The 16,328-nt window shown below is 44.4% G+C and overlaps 2 protein-coding genes across 8 annotated transcripts in view; both read left to right on the top strand.

Annotated features, from left to right (window-relative positions):
* The window catches only part of ALS2 (alsin Rho guanine nucleotide exchange factor ALS2), a 65,038-nt gene extending 54,233 nt beyond the window's left edge, over positions 1-10,805 (top strand). For all 7 annotated transcript variants that reach the window (XM_073306426.2, XM_073306427.2, XM_073306428.2 and 4 more), the window contains 5 exons: positions 175-220; positions 3,912-3,973; positions 4,957-5,106; positions 5,395-5,491; positions 9,473-10,805. In XM_073306426.2, coding sequence (XP_073162527.1) covers positions 175-220; positions 3,912-3,973; positions 4,957-5,106; positions 5,395-5,491; positions 9,473-9,511 — 394 coding nt within the window. In that variant the 3' untranslated portion in view covers positions 9,512-10,805. The remainder of the gene's footprint in view (positions 1-174; positions 221-3,911; positions 3,974-4,956; positions 5,107-5,394; positions 5,492-9,472) is intronic.
* The window catches only part of MPP4 (MAGUK p55 scaffold protein 4), a 57,450-nt gene continuing 51,197 nt past the window's right edge, over positions 10,076-16,328 (top strand). Inside the window, exon 1 of the mRNA XM_073306434.1 lies at positions 10,076-10,144. The gene's annotated coding sequence lies outside the window, so the exon portion shown is untranslated. The remainder of the gene's footprint in view (positions 10,145-16,328) is intronic.

The following is a 16,328-nucleotide window of genomic DNA, read 5'->3' as shown; positions in this document are numbered from 1 at the left end:
TTCCAAATTATAGTATTTTCCACTATTTCTGCTAAGTGTAGGTAATCATGTGGTGGAGGGAGGAAATTAGAAAAATCTTGAGGGTCCCTTTCTGTGCATCAAGCAAAAGAGAAGTTAAAATCACTTTTTAAAAACAACTCATTCTGTTAATTGAATACATGTGGTTTCTTACAGCAAATTTTGGCCAGTGACTGTGTCCATCCTTGGAGAAAATAAAAAGGTATATCCACTTTTTAATGCAACAGAGGAATATGTGAGCTCACATGTTTGGCAATACATTTATTATGCTCTTATTTTTCCTTTGTGCTTACATCTTTTGTATGTATTTTAAAGCTACATTAGACTTCCTTACTGTAAGCAGTTGTCACTTCAGAAGTGCAGCTCTATCCAGAATTTCCTTATTCCATATATTAGAGGATGCATAGTTCTGAGAACCTGTAATATTTTAAAAGAAGCCTGCATCTGTTTTGTTTGGTCCACAGTTGTGAAAGAGGATGAGGTTAGAAACATCTCTTACCAGGATGAGCTGTAAATTGCATTTGATAAAGACTTTTAAAAAATAGAGTAATACCACTTTTATTGTAGATCATCACCAAAAAAGGCATTATTAATAAGGATGATAAAGGAACAGATTATACAGTTAGGAACAATAGCCACTTTAGAGTAGTCAGTTTCCGTTTTCTGCTAATGGTGGTTTAACAATCAGACGTCTCTTACTAGTTTAAGTATATGGCTAGATTTATGATGTGGAGGAAGAAAAATGTGGAAGACTTAATCAAAAACGTCAAATTCAATTTTCCATGGAGATGCAGAGCCTTTCAGTTTTAGGTCATTACTTCAGTCAGCACAGGTCAGTAGTGACCAAATTTCTTTCCCATCAGATGGTTGCTATTATGTGAGGCTATTTTGGTGGTCTCTTTTCAATTCGTTTTAGACAAGTATCACCATCTCAGAAATTTTCAATATAATTCACTCTAATCAGTCTCCTGGTTGGTATCATGAGGAGTGAGGCGAAGGAGTGAATAAAAAAAGACTGAATTTCTCTGCCTCTGGACTTGGCCCTTCCAGATCAGAGTTGAGATCTGTTGGTGGGGCAGTATGAAGAAACCTACGTAAACATTGCCCAGACAGGTAACAGTTTTGTTGACAGAGGACTTCAATTTCTTAAGTCAATCCAGCATCTTTTGTGAGCCCCAAAATCACTTTATAAAAATATACTTTTATTTTACTGCATTTTTCTCACTCATGTGTAATACAGGTTTCAGAGTAGCAGCCGTGTTAGTCTGTATCCACAAAAAAGCCAGGAGTACTCGTGGCATCTTAGAGACTAACAAATTTATTAGAGATTAAGCTTCCATGGGCTACAGCCCACTTCATCAGATGCATTGAATGGAACATATAGGAAGAAGATATATAGATATAGATACACACGTACAGAGAAGGTGGAAGTTGCCATACAAACTGTAAGAGGTTAATTAAGATGAGCTATTATCAGCAGGAGAAAAAAAACTTTTGTAGTGATAATCAAGATGGCCCATTTAGACAGTTGACAAGAAGGTGTGAGGATACTTCACATGTGGAAATAGATTCAATATGTGTAATGACCCAGCCACTCCCAGTCTCTGTTCAAACCCAAGTTAATGGTATCTAGTTTGCATATTAATTCAAGCTCAGCAGTTTCTCGTTGGAGTCTGTTTTTGAAACTTTTCTGTTGCAAAATTGCCACCCTTAAATCTTTTACTGAGTGGCCAGAGAGGTCGAAGTGTTCTCCTACCGGTTTTTGAATGTTATGATTCCTGATGTCAGATTTGTGTCCATTTATTCTTTTGTGTAGAGACGGTCCGGTTTGGCCAATGTACATGGCAGAGGGGCATTGCTGGCACATGATGGCATATATCACATTGGTAGATGTGCAGGTGAACGAGCCTCTGATGGTGTGGCTAATGTGATTAGGTCCTATGAAGGTGTCAGTTGAATAAATATGTGGACAGAGTTGGCATCGGGCTTTGTTGCAAGGATAGGTTCCTGGGTTAGTGTGTTTGTTGTGTGGTTGCTGGTGAGTATTTGCTTCAGGTTTGGGGGCTGTCTGCAAGTGAGGACTGATCTGTCTCCCAAGATCTGCGAGAGTGAGGGATCATTTTTCAGGATAGATTGTAAATTTTTGATGATGCGCTGGAGAGGCTTTAGTTGGGGGCTGAAGGTGACAGCTAGTGGCATTCTGTTATTTTCTTTGTTGGCCCTGTCATGTAGTAAGTGATTTTTGAGTACTCTTCTGGCTCTGTCAATCTGTTGCTTCACTTCAGCAGGTGGGTATTGTAGTTGTAAGAACGCTTGATAGAGATCTTGTAGGTGTTTGTCTCTGTCTGAGGGGTTGGAGCAAATGCGGTTGTATCTTAGAGCTTGGCTGTAGACAATGGATCATGTGGTGTGTCCTGGATGAAAGCTGGAGGCATGTAGGTAAGTGTAGCGGTCAATAGGTTTCCGGTATAGGGTGGTGTTTATGTGACTATTGCTTATTAGCACAGTAGTGTCCAGGAAATGGACTGCTTGTGTGGATTGGTCTAGGCTGAGGTTGATGGTGGGATTCCTCAAGGGCTTCTTTTCCATGGGTCCAGATGATGAAGATGTTATCAATGTAGCGCAAGTAGAGTAGGGGCATTAGGGGACGAGAGCTGAAGAAGCGTTGTTTCAAGTCAGCCATAAAAATGTTGGCATACTGTGGGGCCATGCAGGTACCCATAGCAGTGCCGCTGACTTGAAGGTATATATTGTCCCCAAATGTGAAATAGTTGTGGGTGAAGACAAAGTCACAAAGGTTAGCCACCAGGTTTGCCGTGACATTATCGGGGATACTGTTCCTGACGGCTTGTAGTCCATCTTTGTGTGGAATGTTGGTGTAGAGGACTTCCACATCCATAGTGGCCAGGATGGTGTTTTCTGGAAGATCACTGATGGATTGTAATTTCCTCTGTCGGGGACAGATCAAGAAAGCAAGCAATCCAACTCCTATAGAGTTAGTAAGTAATCTAGCTAGAAAATGCGTTAGATTTTCTTTTGTTTTTGGCTTGTGACATTCACTGTGCTGGAGGGAATGTGTATCCCTGTTTTTGTGTCTTTTTGTAACTTAAGGTTTTGCCTAGAGGGATTCTCTCTGTTTTGAATCTGACTGCCTGTGATATTATCTTCCATTCTAATCTCAGAGTTGTTCTTTTATTTCTTTTTTTTTTTTGTTCTTCTAATAAAGTTCTGTTTTTTAAGAATCTGATTGGGTACGCAAAAGAATAAATGGACACAAATCTGACATCAGGAATCATAATATTCAAAAATCGGTAGGAGAACACTTCAGCCTCTCTGGCCACTCAGTAAAAGATTTAAGGGTGGCAATTTTGCAACAGAAAAGTTTCAAAAACAGACTCCAACGAGAAACTGCTGAGCTTGAATTAATATGCAAACTAGATACCATTAACTTGGGTTTGAATAGAGACTGGGAGTGGCTGGGTCATTACACATGTTGAATCTATTTCCACATGTTCAAGTATCCTCACATCTTCTTGTCAGTGTCTAAATGGGCCATCTTGATTATCACTACAAAAGTTTTTTCTCCTGCTGATAATACCTCATCTTAATTAATTAGCCTCTTACAGTTTGTATGGCAACTTCCACCTTCTCTGTATGTGTGTATCTATATCTATATATCTTCTTACTATATGTTCCATTCAATGCATCCGATGAAGTGGGCTGTAGCCCACGAAAGCTTATGCTCTAATAAGTTTTAGTCTCTAAGGTGCCAAAAGTACTCTTGTTCTATTTAATACAGTTGCATAGCTAACTTTGCAATAGCCATGTTCGCTTTCTTGTGAGCTGTCAGAGGTATTTACTAGAAAGATTCTGATCTTCTCCTGATTACCTAGGTGATACCAAACACAAAAGATGTCTGCTTTGCCTCAGCAGTTGAATGTTTACAACAGATCAGGTAATCCTTTCACTTTATCCCTTTGACTTGCTTTTCCTGCTCAGAATACTGCTTCAGTCTAAGGCTTTGTCTACACTGGAACTTCATGGGCAAAAAAAACCCAACATCCCCCGAACAACAACAGTTTTACAGACAAAAAGCGCTGTTGTGAACAGCGCTTTGTGGGCAGGAGCATTCTTCTGCCAACAAAGCTGCTGCCGCTTGTTGGGGGTGGAAGTCTTTTTTGTCGGTGGGAGAGCTCTCTCCTGCCAACAATCAGCAGCTACACTGCATGCCTTTTAGCAGCACAGCTGAAGTGGCACAGCTGCGTCGCTAAAAGGTGGGTAGTGTAGGCAAAGCCTTAATTTAGTTATTAGATTGTGATCTTCAGTTTGCCATTCACATTGCAACAAGAAGCCTTGAAAGACTTTTCCGTCTTTCTGCCAAAAATGTTAATAACTCTTCAAAGTGAGGAGATGGGTGAGCCCTTTTGTGTGGGGACAGTTGGTATCTTCTAGGCAGGTCTTTGTAAGCTACCTTGACAGAAACAAAAGGGAGAATATACTTAATCAATTGTGCATATGCTTTTTTTTTTTTTAAAGCAGTCAGGACAAAATGGCGTATTTATGGAGAGTTTTCACAGCTAACGGCTGGAAAAGACATCTCAGTTGCTGGTTGTCTTGTTTTAAAAATGTTTGAGTGGCAGTAATGAAGAAAGTCTTTTCGAACAGCAAGCACTGATTTAAAATAGCTTAATGTTATTTTATGTTCAGTAATATCTCTTGATCTGGTTCACTTGCAATTCAGTATGCTGTGCAGGTGGTATATTCTTAGAAATGGGCAGTTTTTGATGGCTGTGATGCAAATGTGATCAGTGGCTGTTTTGAAGGGTGCTGTCTTTCTAGAAAAGAAAGAAAAAACACAAATGAACAAACTGTCTTTTTATTTAGTTAAGTCGATTTGCAACTATTCATTGTAATCCTGATGGTTTCCTTTCCCAATAGTACAACCTTTACCCCATCTGACAAACTGAAGGTGATCCAGCAGACTTTTGAGGAGATCTCTCAGAGTGTGCTTGACACTCTTCAGGAAGACTTCTTGTGGTCAATGGATGACTTATTTCCTGTTTTTCTCTATGTGGTGCTACGAGCCAGGTGAGCGGTTTTAAAGTATTGTGAGAGAACCCAAGACCAACTAAAATTGTTTCCTGAATGGGAATGGTTTATTAAAGTTGAAATAGAACTGTATTCAGTACAGCTGGAGGGTCTTAAGGTAGTCTGTTAGTGCAGATAGAGCTGTTAGCAACCCTAACTAGTTCAGCTAAAACAGTTCAGCCATTTCTGAGAAAAAGGCTGGAAAAAACATTTTGCCCCTTTAAAAAAGATTCTTAAAGTATACAAGGCTAGAACAAAATATAATAGTGACTTTTCCTCATGTGACAGGATAAGGAATTTGGGGTCTGAGGTACACTTGATTGAGGACCTGATGGATCCGTATCTCCAGCATGGGGAACAAGGCATCATGTTCACTACTCTGAAGGTGAGTACGAAATGTACACATCAACTGTCTAAAATTCCTATTCTCCTTTCTCTGGCAGCTAATAATCTTTGTACTCTTCCTATGGCAATGGCCACAACTAAGCCAATTTAAATTTCAATGAAAGTTAGCAACAAATTCTTTCAACCACTTCTAGCACCACCCACTGATAAAATTTCTAGGTAACAAAGCCCTGTTAATGCTGGTTATTAATAAAATCGCATGTACATGTACAAAATCACTTCATGTTGCTCAGACTTAAACTTAGTGTGCTGGTTCTGATCTCTCTGTCACCAGAAAAATCAGATTCCTGGTATAAAGAGATTTGAACATGTGGCTCCTGTGATTACTGAGCTCTCTAGTGTATGGTAACAATTGATGTTCTGTTCTAGTGTGCAAGGGTTCCAAGTGTGGAAGTTGGAAGTGGGATTGCTTTTATGTCCTGGTGCAGCAGAGGGGAGGTGAACACTGCAGTTAAAATTCTAGGTGAAATATAAAAAAAAATCTTATTTTTGTTAAATTAGTAACAACACAATCTGTCTGTCTGGTTCTTCAAGATGTGTTGCTCATGTCGATTCCATTCTAGGTGTGCGGTCATCAGAGATTTTTGCCTTAGCTGTATCCATAGGGTCAGCTGTGGCACCCCCTGGAGTGCTGTGCTCATACATCGGTGTATATGAGGAGCCGCTGGCCCTACACCTCTCAGTTCGTTCTTACCGCCCGTGGTGGTTAGTTGGAGCGCCTTTCCTTGCATAGCAAGGGCTCACGGTTTCTCCTCTTCTGACTTCGAGCCTTAAGGCCTTGTAAATAGCTGTTTATAGTAGTTAGTGTTAAGTATTTGTTAAGTGTAGTTAGAAGTTAGAGTCCAATCGGGGACTTCGTCCCAGGCGGGGCATGACCTGGTCCCCAGGTTTAAGCCCTGTGTGGACTTTAACAGGCCTATGCTTGTAAGTGACCCCCACAGCAGCTGCCTCAAGTGCCGTTCGCCCTCCTGCCGGTCTTCCTCTCAGCACAGATCTTAAGTCACCCACTCCATGGGAGCACTCTCCGTCACGATACCGGTCGCCCCATCACCAGTCCTCCAACACCAGCAACAGTCCTCCCATCCCAAGCACCAATCTCCAGTGGCAACAGCCAGCAGACAAACACAGGGGCCAATGGCCCTATCGTGGTTACCAGAAGGGGATTCCTCCAGCACAGAAGGGCAGTTTAGCCCCTCTTCGAGACTACAACGGCATGATTGGGCAGCAGAGGCTGCGTTGACTTCTATGGCACTACCTTGGTAGCATGGCTGGACCCCGGGTTGGTATTGGAGGGAGTTCCCTTTGCAGCCTCGTCGCTGACCCTGGTCTCCATTGCTTCAGACCTGGGCTAGGGAGCCCACCTGGGCAAGCTCAGCACCCAGGGCCATTGGTTGCGGGACAAGCTCACCCTCCATATCAACATCAGGGAGCTCAGAGTGGCTCATCTGGCCTGCCAAGCTTTCTTACCCCACCCCACCCAAGGGCAAGGTAGAGCAGATCTTGACAGATAATACCACCGCAATGTATTACATCAACAGGCAGGGCAGAGCCAGGTCATCAGCCCTTTGCCAAGAAGCTCTCTGCGTTTTGGGACTTGTGTGCCGCACGCCATTCATCTGGTAGCCACGCACCTGACCAGGACCAGGAACATATTAGCAGATCACCTCAGCAGGATCTTCTTGTCTCGCCACGAGTTGTCACTCCATCCAGAGAGGGTTAGTATAATCCTTCCAAAGGAGGGGGACTCCCCGGGTGGACCTGTTCGTGTCCAGGCAGAACACGAAATGCCATGTCTTCTGTTCACTCTGAGGGATGGAGAGGGGCTCCCTGTCAGATGGGTTTCTCAGGGGCTCTAATATATGCCTTCCAGCCAGTGCCGTTAATTCACAGGTTCCTTGTGAAGATCAAGCAGGACAGGGTGGTTATACTAATAGCCCCTGTCTGGCCTCACCAGCACTGGTTTGGCATGCTGCCGAACCTTTTAGTAGCTGCCCCGCTGCAGCTGCACCTCTGGCCAGATCTGCTGTCCCAGAACCACAGCAGCTTTCTGCACCTGAACCTGGAGGCGCTACACTTGACAGTATGGCTAAACTCGGACCAACGAGAATGCTCGGCCCACGTTCAGCAGGTCTTGGTAGGTAACAGGAAACCCTCCGCCAGAGTGGCTTACTTGGCCGAATGGAAAAGGTTCATGTGCTGGGCCTCGGAATGCCATATCTGGGCCTCGCAGGCCTCCCTGCAGGAGGTCATAGATTATTTTCTGCACTTCAAACTTCAGGGTTTGTCCTTGTCATCAATCAGGGTCCACCCAGCCGCTATTGCGGCCTTCCACCCTCCATTCCAAGGCAGGTCAGTCTTCACTCATGATATGACAACCCGTTTTTTGAAAGGTCTGGAGCATCTCTACCTGCATGTCTAGGATCCCGTTCCTCTCTTGGATCTGAATCTCATGCTGTCGAGACTCATGGGTCCCCTCTTCAAGTCCCTGGCTTCCTGCTCTCTCCTGCTTCTCTCCTGGAAGGTTTTGTTGCTGGTTGCAATAACGTTGGCCCGCAGGGTGTCCAAGATCAGGGTGCTTGCTTCAGAACTGCCCTGTATGGTATTCTTCAGGATAAGGTCCAGCTGCGACCACACCTGGTGTTTCTACGCAAGGTTGTTTCCCAGTTTCATACTGGCCAGGACATATACTTACCACATATGCTTACTTGTCTTCTTTCCAAAGCCTCATACATCAGATGATGAGTGCAGGCTGCACGCTGTGGATGTCAGGAGGGCATTGGCCTTCTATGTAGACAGGAAAAGGCTGTTCCGTAGGTCGATGCAACTGTTTGTGGCGGTGGCAGACAGAATGAGATGTCGCGCAGTGTCTACTCAAAGGATTTCATCCTGGATCATTGCCTGCATCCGCTTACTGCTAGAGCTGGCAAATGTGCCTCTGCCAGCACTCATGATGGCTTACTTGATCAGGGAAAAGAGGTCACCAACAGCCTTCCTGGCACAGGTTCTAATCAGAGATCTGTAGAGCCGCTACCTGGACACTTGTCCAGATGTTCGCGTCTCATTATGCACTCGGCAAGCTTCAGACAACACTGGGTTTGGCAGAGCAGTGTTGCAAGCTGCGTGACCGTGAACTCTGAGCCCACCTCCATTGGACACTGCTTGTAAGTCACTTAGAATAGAATTGACATGAGCCAAGTACTTGAAGAAAAAACGGTTACCTACCTTTTTCGTATCTTGTTCTTCAAGATGTGTTGCTCATGTCCATTCCATTACCCGCCCTCCTGCCCCTCTATTGAAGTTGCCGGCAAGAAGGAACTGAGAGGCCATAGGGCTGGCAGTGCCTGATGTACTGATATATGAGCACAGCACTCAAGGGGCACCACAGCCAACCCTATGGATACCACTAAGGCAAAAATCTCCAACAACCATGCACGTGGGCATGTGCACACCTAGAATGGAATGGACATGGAGTAACACATCTCAAAGAATAATCATGACAAAAAGGTAGCTAATTGGGGGGGGGGGGGGAGTTGCCATTGGTATGAGTATTTTCCCAAAGTTTCCAGTTGCTACCCACCTAAACTATATATGAAACAGTTTTTTGGAACTGAATGGCTGCCTAAGCTAGTTCTTTTTTCTAGCTACTCCTAGGACGTTTCATTGTAATGTCTGAGTATCAGGAGTCCCAAACTATCCTCCCACTCCATGAGGAGTTAAACACAATTTGAACTTAAAAGCTCAGACCTTCCCCCGATACTTCATGACATTTCACAAGATTGCCACACAGTGAATGTTGTCACTGCACAACTGATCACAGAAAGTCTAACTTCCTGGGCTTCTTGGGGGGCGGGAATTAAACCTATATATGTAGCACATTTTGTAGGTTAACTGGAGGAGGTGGGGAGGGGGAAATCATGGAAAGTAGTATTTTAAAATTGAACTGAATTTTGTTTCAATTCAGGCTTGTTACTACCAGATTCAACATGAAAAGCTGACCTAGATCGCCTCTGCAACCAAAGTAGATGAGTATCTACTGAGTGGAGCTTCAGCAACATCCATGTTCCTTAGAATGGCACTTACAACAGAGATATGTGGATATTGCTTCTGAACTCATATAAAGATTGAAAAAACCAAGTACTGAGGCCATCTAGAGGAAATGACAGAAGCAGAAAAGTAATACTTAAACTTGGCCTGTCCAACAGTTTCCAAGAAGAGAGACTATTTGCTGGTCTAAAGGAGGGATTGTTTGTTCTTCCCAAATTAGCAGTGTTTTTAAAAGGCATGACATCAACTTGGAGTTCATATGCAAAGAATAGTCTGGGCATATGGCTTCTTAGACAATGGGTTTCTGGTTTTCCTGAATCTACCTGCACTGACCACAGATTCCTTTGAAAGGATTACATTGCATCATAGAACCACTCTGTGTCTTCCTGAATTAAGCTGCTAACTATGTTTGTTTCTGGAAAAGGGAAAAAAGAAAAGTTGCTATGTTAGTATTTATAATAGGCAGTTTACAGAATATCTGTCTGGAAGGGTTCTGATTGAATCATTTGTAGCAGGATTGCTGAAAGCAGCCCTTAGTTGCTGTTATGGAAATGATCAAATTGACATGGGCTCCTTTACATCTGTAGTGGTAAGAACATATCCTTTTTATTTAATTAACTTCATAAACAAAAAGCACTAGCAGGTTTGAATTTCATTGCTGAATTTGGTACTTCTAAAGTTTTTTTGCAGAGCTATTAGTTTAATTGTTCCTAGCCTTGCATTCTAAGGCCCAAGGATGAACAATGTGCAGGCTGTTTTTGGAACAGTTGTCTTGTGAAGTCCATGGTGCAGGAGAATGAGAATATGTTTTAAACTAAGTGACACTAGATTTGGATTGAGATTTTTGACTCCCTCCATTATGTTGTAGTTACTTAGCAAGGGAAAACTCACTGTTACATTCTCAAAGGTATTGTAAAACAAAAACTTAATCTCAGTGTTTGGGTTTTTGTGTGTGTGCATGTTCTTTTGTGGTTTACATTTATATTGATTTATACAAATAATGCCAGTGAACATTTGGATACAGTGGGTGCTGTTCTTTACCGTGTCTGACAGAAAAGTGGGAGATATATGAAATTTTCTCATGACTTACCTTGAATTAGCATAGCAAAGGCTAAATCGATTTTTGAAATCAGAATCATGGCTTGTGTGTTGACCCTTTAAAAAACAGAAACAAAACTGTTCATTGAAATGCTGTTGGGAGCAGTGACTGTAACGTAGCACTTTTCATAATAAAGTAAAGAGTATTTGTCTTTGAGACTGTTTTTGTGGATGGTTGGAAAAAAGAAAATTAAAAGGTATAGCAAGAGTCTATTTAAAATGTCATTTAACACCTAACTGCTCAGAGATGATAAAGGAACTATCTCTAGAGTCCCACTAATATCTTTTTTTTAAAAGGTGTCTCTTTAATACAAATGATTGTTATCAAAGATGTACTTGCAGAGAAAATATTTAATAATTAAAATAACTATTTTTGATCCAAGTAACGTGTTTCCTACTGAATTTCAAAAACCTCTTAAGGGACAGGAGCTTTCGGGGAGGAAGACTGCAGTGTATGGATTTTTGTTTTGGCTTACTTTTTTTTTTTTTTTTTTTAAAAAAAGATCTTACAACCATCTCTTCTTTGAGTAGATTCAGCTGTGTTCCATGTGGTTGTGCGCATGCCCATAGCACCAAAGCTGGAGAACTTTGCTGAGCAGTACCCGTAGGGGTGGTTCTCGCACCCTGTGGACCTAGCCCCTCTCCTGGCAGCTAGAGTCCAAGATCTGTGCGGTGTTTTCACCTCATGTTTTTGATCTCTGTTTTCTGAGTTTTTTCTCTAGATAATAGTAGTACGTTAGGTTTAGTTTAGTGTTAGAGTAGTTGGCTGCTCTGTGTGGTGCCCTCACCAGGGTTGAGGCATTGTACTCGATTCCCACGCAAGGTGCTTTGTTGTGCGTTGGTGAGGAATACGTTAAGGAGTGGTGCTCTGTCTGTAAATCATTCAAAAAGAGGACTTGGGTGAATGACTTTTATGGTTGAAGCAGCACCTTCGGGAGCAGGCCATGAGACCCGCTTCAGCACTGAGATCCAGTTCCAAAGACTACCACTGATCAGATGAGGAAGTGATGCTCCTCCACTTTCGGACTCTGGTGTTCCCCGTAAGAGGAAGAGGAGTTACTCTCCCCCCACTGGTGCAATGAGGAAGAGGTCCCATAAGACTAACTGGAACAACTCCACGGCTTGGGGAGATGCTTCCTCATCTTCTAAAAGGAATACTCACTGGCACCATGCTGCTTCTGTCATGTGGGATGGAGTAGGTCTGTCTAACTGCTCTCTGGTACAACGCTAAGATCAGGAAGAGCCCATACTGTCAACACTAGTTCTGGCGACGGGGCGCTTGAGTCCAGTACTGATCACGTCTGCACCAGTGCCTACTGTTTTGATGCTGGTGGCATATTGAGCGGCATCTGACCTGCTGTGTCTGACTCTCCACTAGTTCAGGAGTTTTCTTCAAGTGCTTGCACATGTCCATTCCAATGTAGGTGTATGCACACACCAAGCCCAGTCACTGGAAAATTTTCCAGTATTAGAGCTTCTACTGCTTCATCCTCTGTTGTGCCCTTGGAACCTTCTGGATGCATTGCAGAGCTATTGGTTTTGTCGGCACCACAGCTCTCACTGCCCTGGTCCCAGACTGGAATTGAGGCTGACGCTGTGTCAAACACCAAAGGCTCCCTCAATGCTGGTGTGCCCTTCGGCTCTGTCACTGCCATAGCAGCTGATCCCATTATCAAGTTTGGTACTGCCCTTGGACTCTGTGCCAGTACTGCCTCCTAATATTGGATGAGAGCGTATCTCACTTGGTTCTGCCAATGCCGACTCTATATTCCCTCATTGGCATTGATGCCGCCCCTGTGTTGCAGTTTGGATGAGTCCAGTTGTTGGCTTGCCCCGTCGGGGCTGGTTCCTTCATTGTCTCTGAATCTCTGAGACTCCTTGAGATCCAGATCAGGGTTGTATTCCCCTTTGTTGCCCTGATAAGCACTAGAGACTATCCTCGGATCACCATTGGTATGGAGAATGGCATTGTTCTCTCAGTCAGGAGAAGAGCTGTTTGGCCTGGTGCCTACTGGCCACCAAAGCCATATCTGTTTGCCAAGTATCCTCCTTTGAAGTTCCCAGATCTTTGAGGTCCCATTCTTAGACCCACTCCACAGTGAGATCGCCAGTCCCATTGGGGGTTCCCTTTCTCAGATCAGTTACAAGCAACTGCTGAGCCTGTTCCCTCTGGGCTTCCAGGGTTATCCCAAATGGATCCTGGGGTTCAAGAACAGGACCCATCATTGACTCAGCAAACCACTTCTTCATCCTCTCTGGATGACTTTATTGTGCTGGGCTTTCCCTCGATGCCTGAGGACTTTAAGTCATATCAGTATCTCCTTAGGCATATGGCCACCACCGTAGGCATTCAGGCTGAATTTTCTGCTGGAGACTATGCATAAGCTGTTGCATATTGTCCAGTCATTCGCTCTAGAGAGAGAGTAGCCCTCCTGATAAATGAGGATCTCTTGGATCCTGCAAAGGCCACCTGGAGTGTTTCTGCTTCATTGCCTCCCTTGGCAAAACATGCAGTAAACGATACCTGTCCCTGTGATGGGGTGTGCCTGGCCCTTCGTGGCCTCCTGCTGGAGGCCCTGTAGTTCTTCTACACCCCATCCCAGGAAAGAGCATTGAAGGTGGGTCTTCCACCTCTGTCAACAAATACATCTGATATGTGAGATTCCCTATGGTCACCCTGGCAACTATATTCCCTATGTTATATCACAGTAACTATTTTGCTGCCCTGACCATAGGCACTGACTCTGTAGGTGCTCCGGGGCTAGAGCACCCACAGGGAAAAATTAGTGGGTGATCTACACCCACCAGCAGCCAAGCTCCTCCCCCCAGCTCCCCACTTCCTTCTCCGCCTCCTCCCCTGAGCATGTCGCATCCCCGCTCCTCTTCCTACCTCCCAGCGCTTCCTGCTCGCCACCGGCATGCTGGGAGGGAGGGGGAGAAGTGGGAACATGGCATGCTCAGGGGAGGAGACTGGGAAGGCAGGGCCAGGGCAGGGATTTGGGGAAGGAGTCGGAGTTGGGGTGGGGACTTTGGGGAAGGGGTTGGAATGGGGACGGGACAAGGGTGGAGCCAGGGGCAGAGGGGAGTCCAGCACCCACCAGTGGGAGCAGAAGTCGGCACCTATGCCCTGAGCTTTCAGGACATTTATTTCCACATAGCAATTCTGAGCCACAGGAGATTTCTCCAGTTTGTTGTGATGGACTGGCACTATCAGTACACCGTGCTCCCTTTTGGTTGGTCTTCTGTTCCTTGGGTTTTTACCAAATGTATGATTGTGATGGCAACATACCTTAGTAGGAGGGCAATTCATAACTTCTTTCCATATCTGAACAATTAGTTACTGAGGGGCAAGTCCAGAGAAGACATTCTCTCTCATGTTTAGTTCATCCTTTAGGTCTTGTCTTAAATAGTGGGAAGTCAACATTGGTTCCAACTCAAAGAATCAAAAAGAAAAGGAGGACTTGTGGCACCTTAGAGACTAACCAATTTATTAGAGCATAAGCTTTCGTGAGCTACAGCTCACTTCTTCAGATGCATATCGTGGAAACTGCAGCAGGCTTTATATATACACAGAGAATATGAAACAATACCTATTCCCACCCCACTGTCCTGCTGGTAATAGCTTATCTAAAGTGATTTCCAGCACAAATCCAGGTTTTCTCACCCTCCACCCCCCCACACAAATTCACTCTCCTGCTGGTGATAGCCCATCCAAAGTGATAACTCTTTACACAATGTGCATGACAATTAAGCTGGGCTATTTCCTGCATAAATCCAGGTTCTCACATCCCCCCCACCCCCATACACACAAACTCACTCTCCTGCTGGTAATAGCTCATCCAAACTGACCACTCTTCAAGTTAAAATCCAAGTTAAACCAGAACATCTGGGGGGGGGGGGTAGGAAAAAACAAGAGGAAACAGGCTACCTTGCATAATGACTTAGCCACTCCAAGTCTCTATTTAAGCCTAAATTAATAGTATCCAATTTGCAAATGAATTCCAATTCAGCAGTTTCTCGCTGGAGTCTGGATTTGAAGTTTTTTTGTTTTAAGATAGCGACCTTCATGTCTGTGATCGCGTGACCAGAGAGATTGAAGTGTTCTCCGACTGGTTTATGAATGTTATAATTCTTGACATCTGATTTGTGTCCATTTATTCTTTTACGTAGAGACTGTCCAGTTTGACCAATGTACATGGCAGAGGGGCATTGCTGGCACATGATGGCATATATCACATTGGTGGATGTGCAGGTGAACGAGCCTCTGATAGTGTGGCTGATGTTATTAGGCCCTGTGATGGTGTCCCCTGAATAGATATGTGGGCACAGTTGGCAACGGGCTTTGTTGCAAGGATAAGTTCCTGGGTTAGTGGTTCTGTTGTGTGGTATGTGGTTGTTGGTGAGTATTTGCTTCAGGTTGCGGGGCTGTCTGTAGGCAAGGACTGGCCTGTCTCCCAAGATTTGTGAGAGTGTTGGGTCATCCTTTAGGATAGGTTGTAGATCCTTAATAATGCGTTGGAGGGGTTTTAGTTGGGGGCTGAAGGTGACGGCTAGTGGCGTTCTGTTATTTTCTTTGTTAGGCCTGTCCTGTAGTAGGTAACTTCTGGGAACTCTTCTGGCTCTATCAATCTGTTTCTTTACTTCTGCAGAATCAAGTTCACTGGGGCCATTATAGACTGAGTTCGAGAGCATTTCTGCCGACTGACCAATTCCACATGGGTTCGCTGTGTATGTCTGGGAGTGCAGTTTCAACCCTCAACCACAGCGCGCGTATGGCTGCATGCACACAGGTAACCAATATGTTAGGTTGTGCCTTCGTCCTCTTCAAATGTTGCTGAAGTTGGTCTATCATCCGAACCGTCGTCCCTTGGACAGACTGGTCTGACCTGCCCTGCCAATCCTGAGCTCCTTACAGTGCTGGATGGTTCAGGGCAATGGGTGTTAGGGTGTTCCCTTCTGAATCTCCACCAACCAGGACTTTGGACACCAATGTCTCCTTAATAAGTTGGGGAGTGCATCTGGGATTGTTGAAAGTTCAAGGCCTTGATTGGAACAGGAAGCTTCTCTGCATATCAACTTTCTGGAGCTTTGTGCCAAATACAGTGCCTGTAACGCCCTTAAAGATTACATCAGGGACTAGGCAGTGCACATCCTTACCAACAGTACCACCGTGATGTATTATGTGAACAGATGTAGGAGCACTCTGCAGCATGCTGTGTCAAGACATGATAAGGGTCTGGCAGTTTTGCGCTAGGGAAAACATTACCCCTGTGGCCAATCATTTACCTTGCAGACCACTTCAGCAGAAATTTCTCCTTGAATCACGAGTGGTCTCTGAAGTCCAGCATCCTGCAGTACATCTTGACAGTTTGGGGCATATTGATGATTGGCCTGGTTTGCCTCATGAAACAATAAGAAATGCTGTCTGTTTTGCTCTAGAGGGGATCTCAGTCCAGGCTCCAACTGATGCCTTTCACCTGAGCTGGGAATCAGCACTCTGGTAAACTTTTCTTCCAATTCTGATCATCCCTCAAGTCATTCTCAAGCTGAAATGAGGAGGAATGATGTTTGGAGGCTGTCTGGCAAATCTTGCTTAATAGTAGAAAGCTTTCCACCCGAGTGTCCTGTTTGGCCAAATGGAAGCAATTCTGGATATATTGTTAGCCTGGGGAGGT

Source organism: Lepidochelys kempii, chromosome 11 (genome assembly GCF_965140285.1).
Source record: "Lepidochelys kempii isolate rLepKem1 chromosome 11, rLepKem1.hap1, whole genome shotgun sequence".
NCBI lineage: Eukaryota > Metazoa > Chordata > Testudines > Cheloniidae > Lepidochelys > Lepidochelys kempii.
This window is presented reverse-complemented; position numbering and strand designations above follow the sequence as displayed.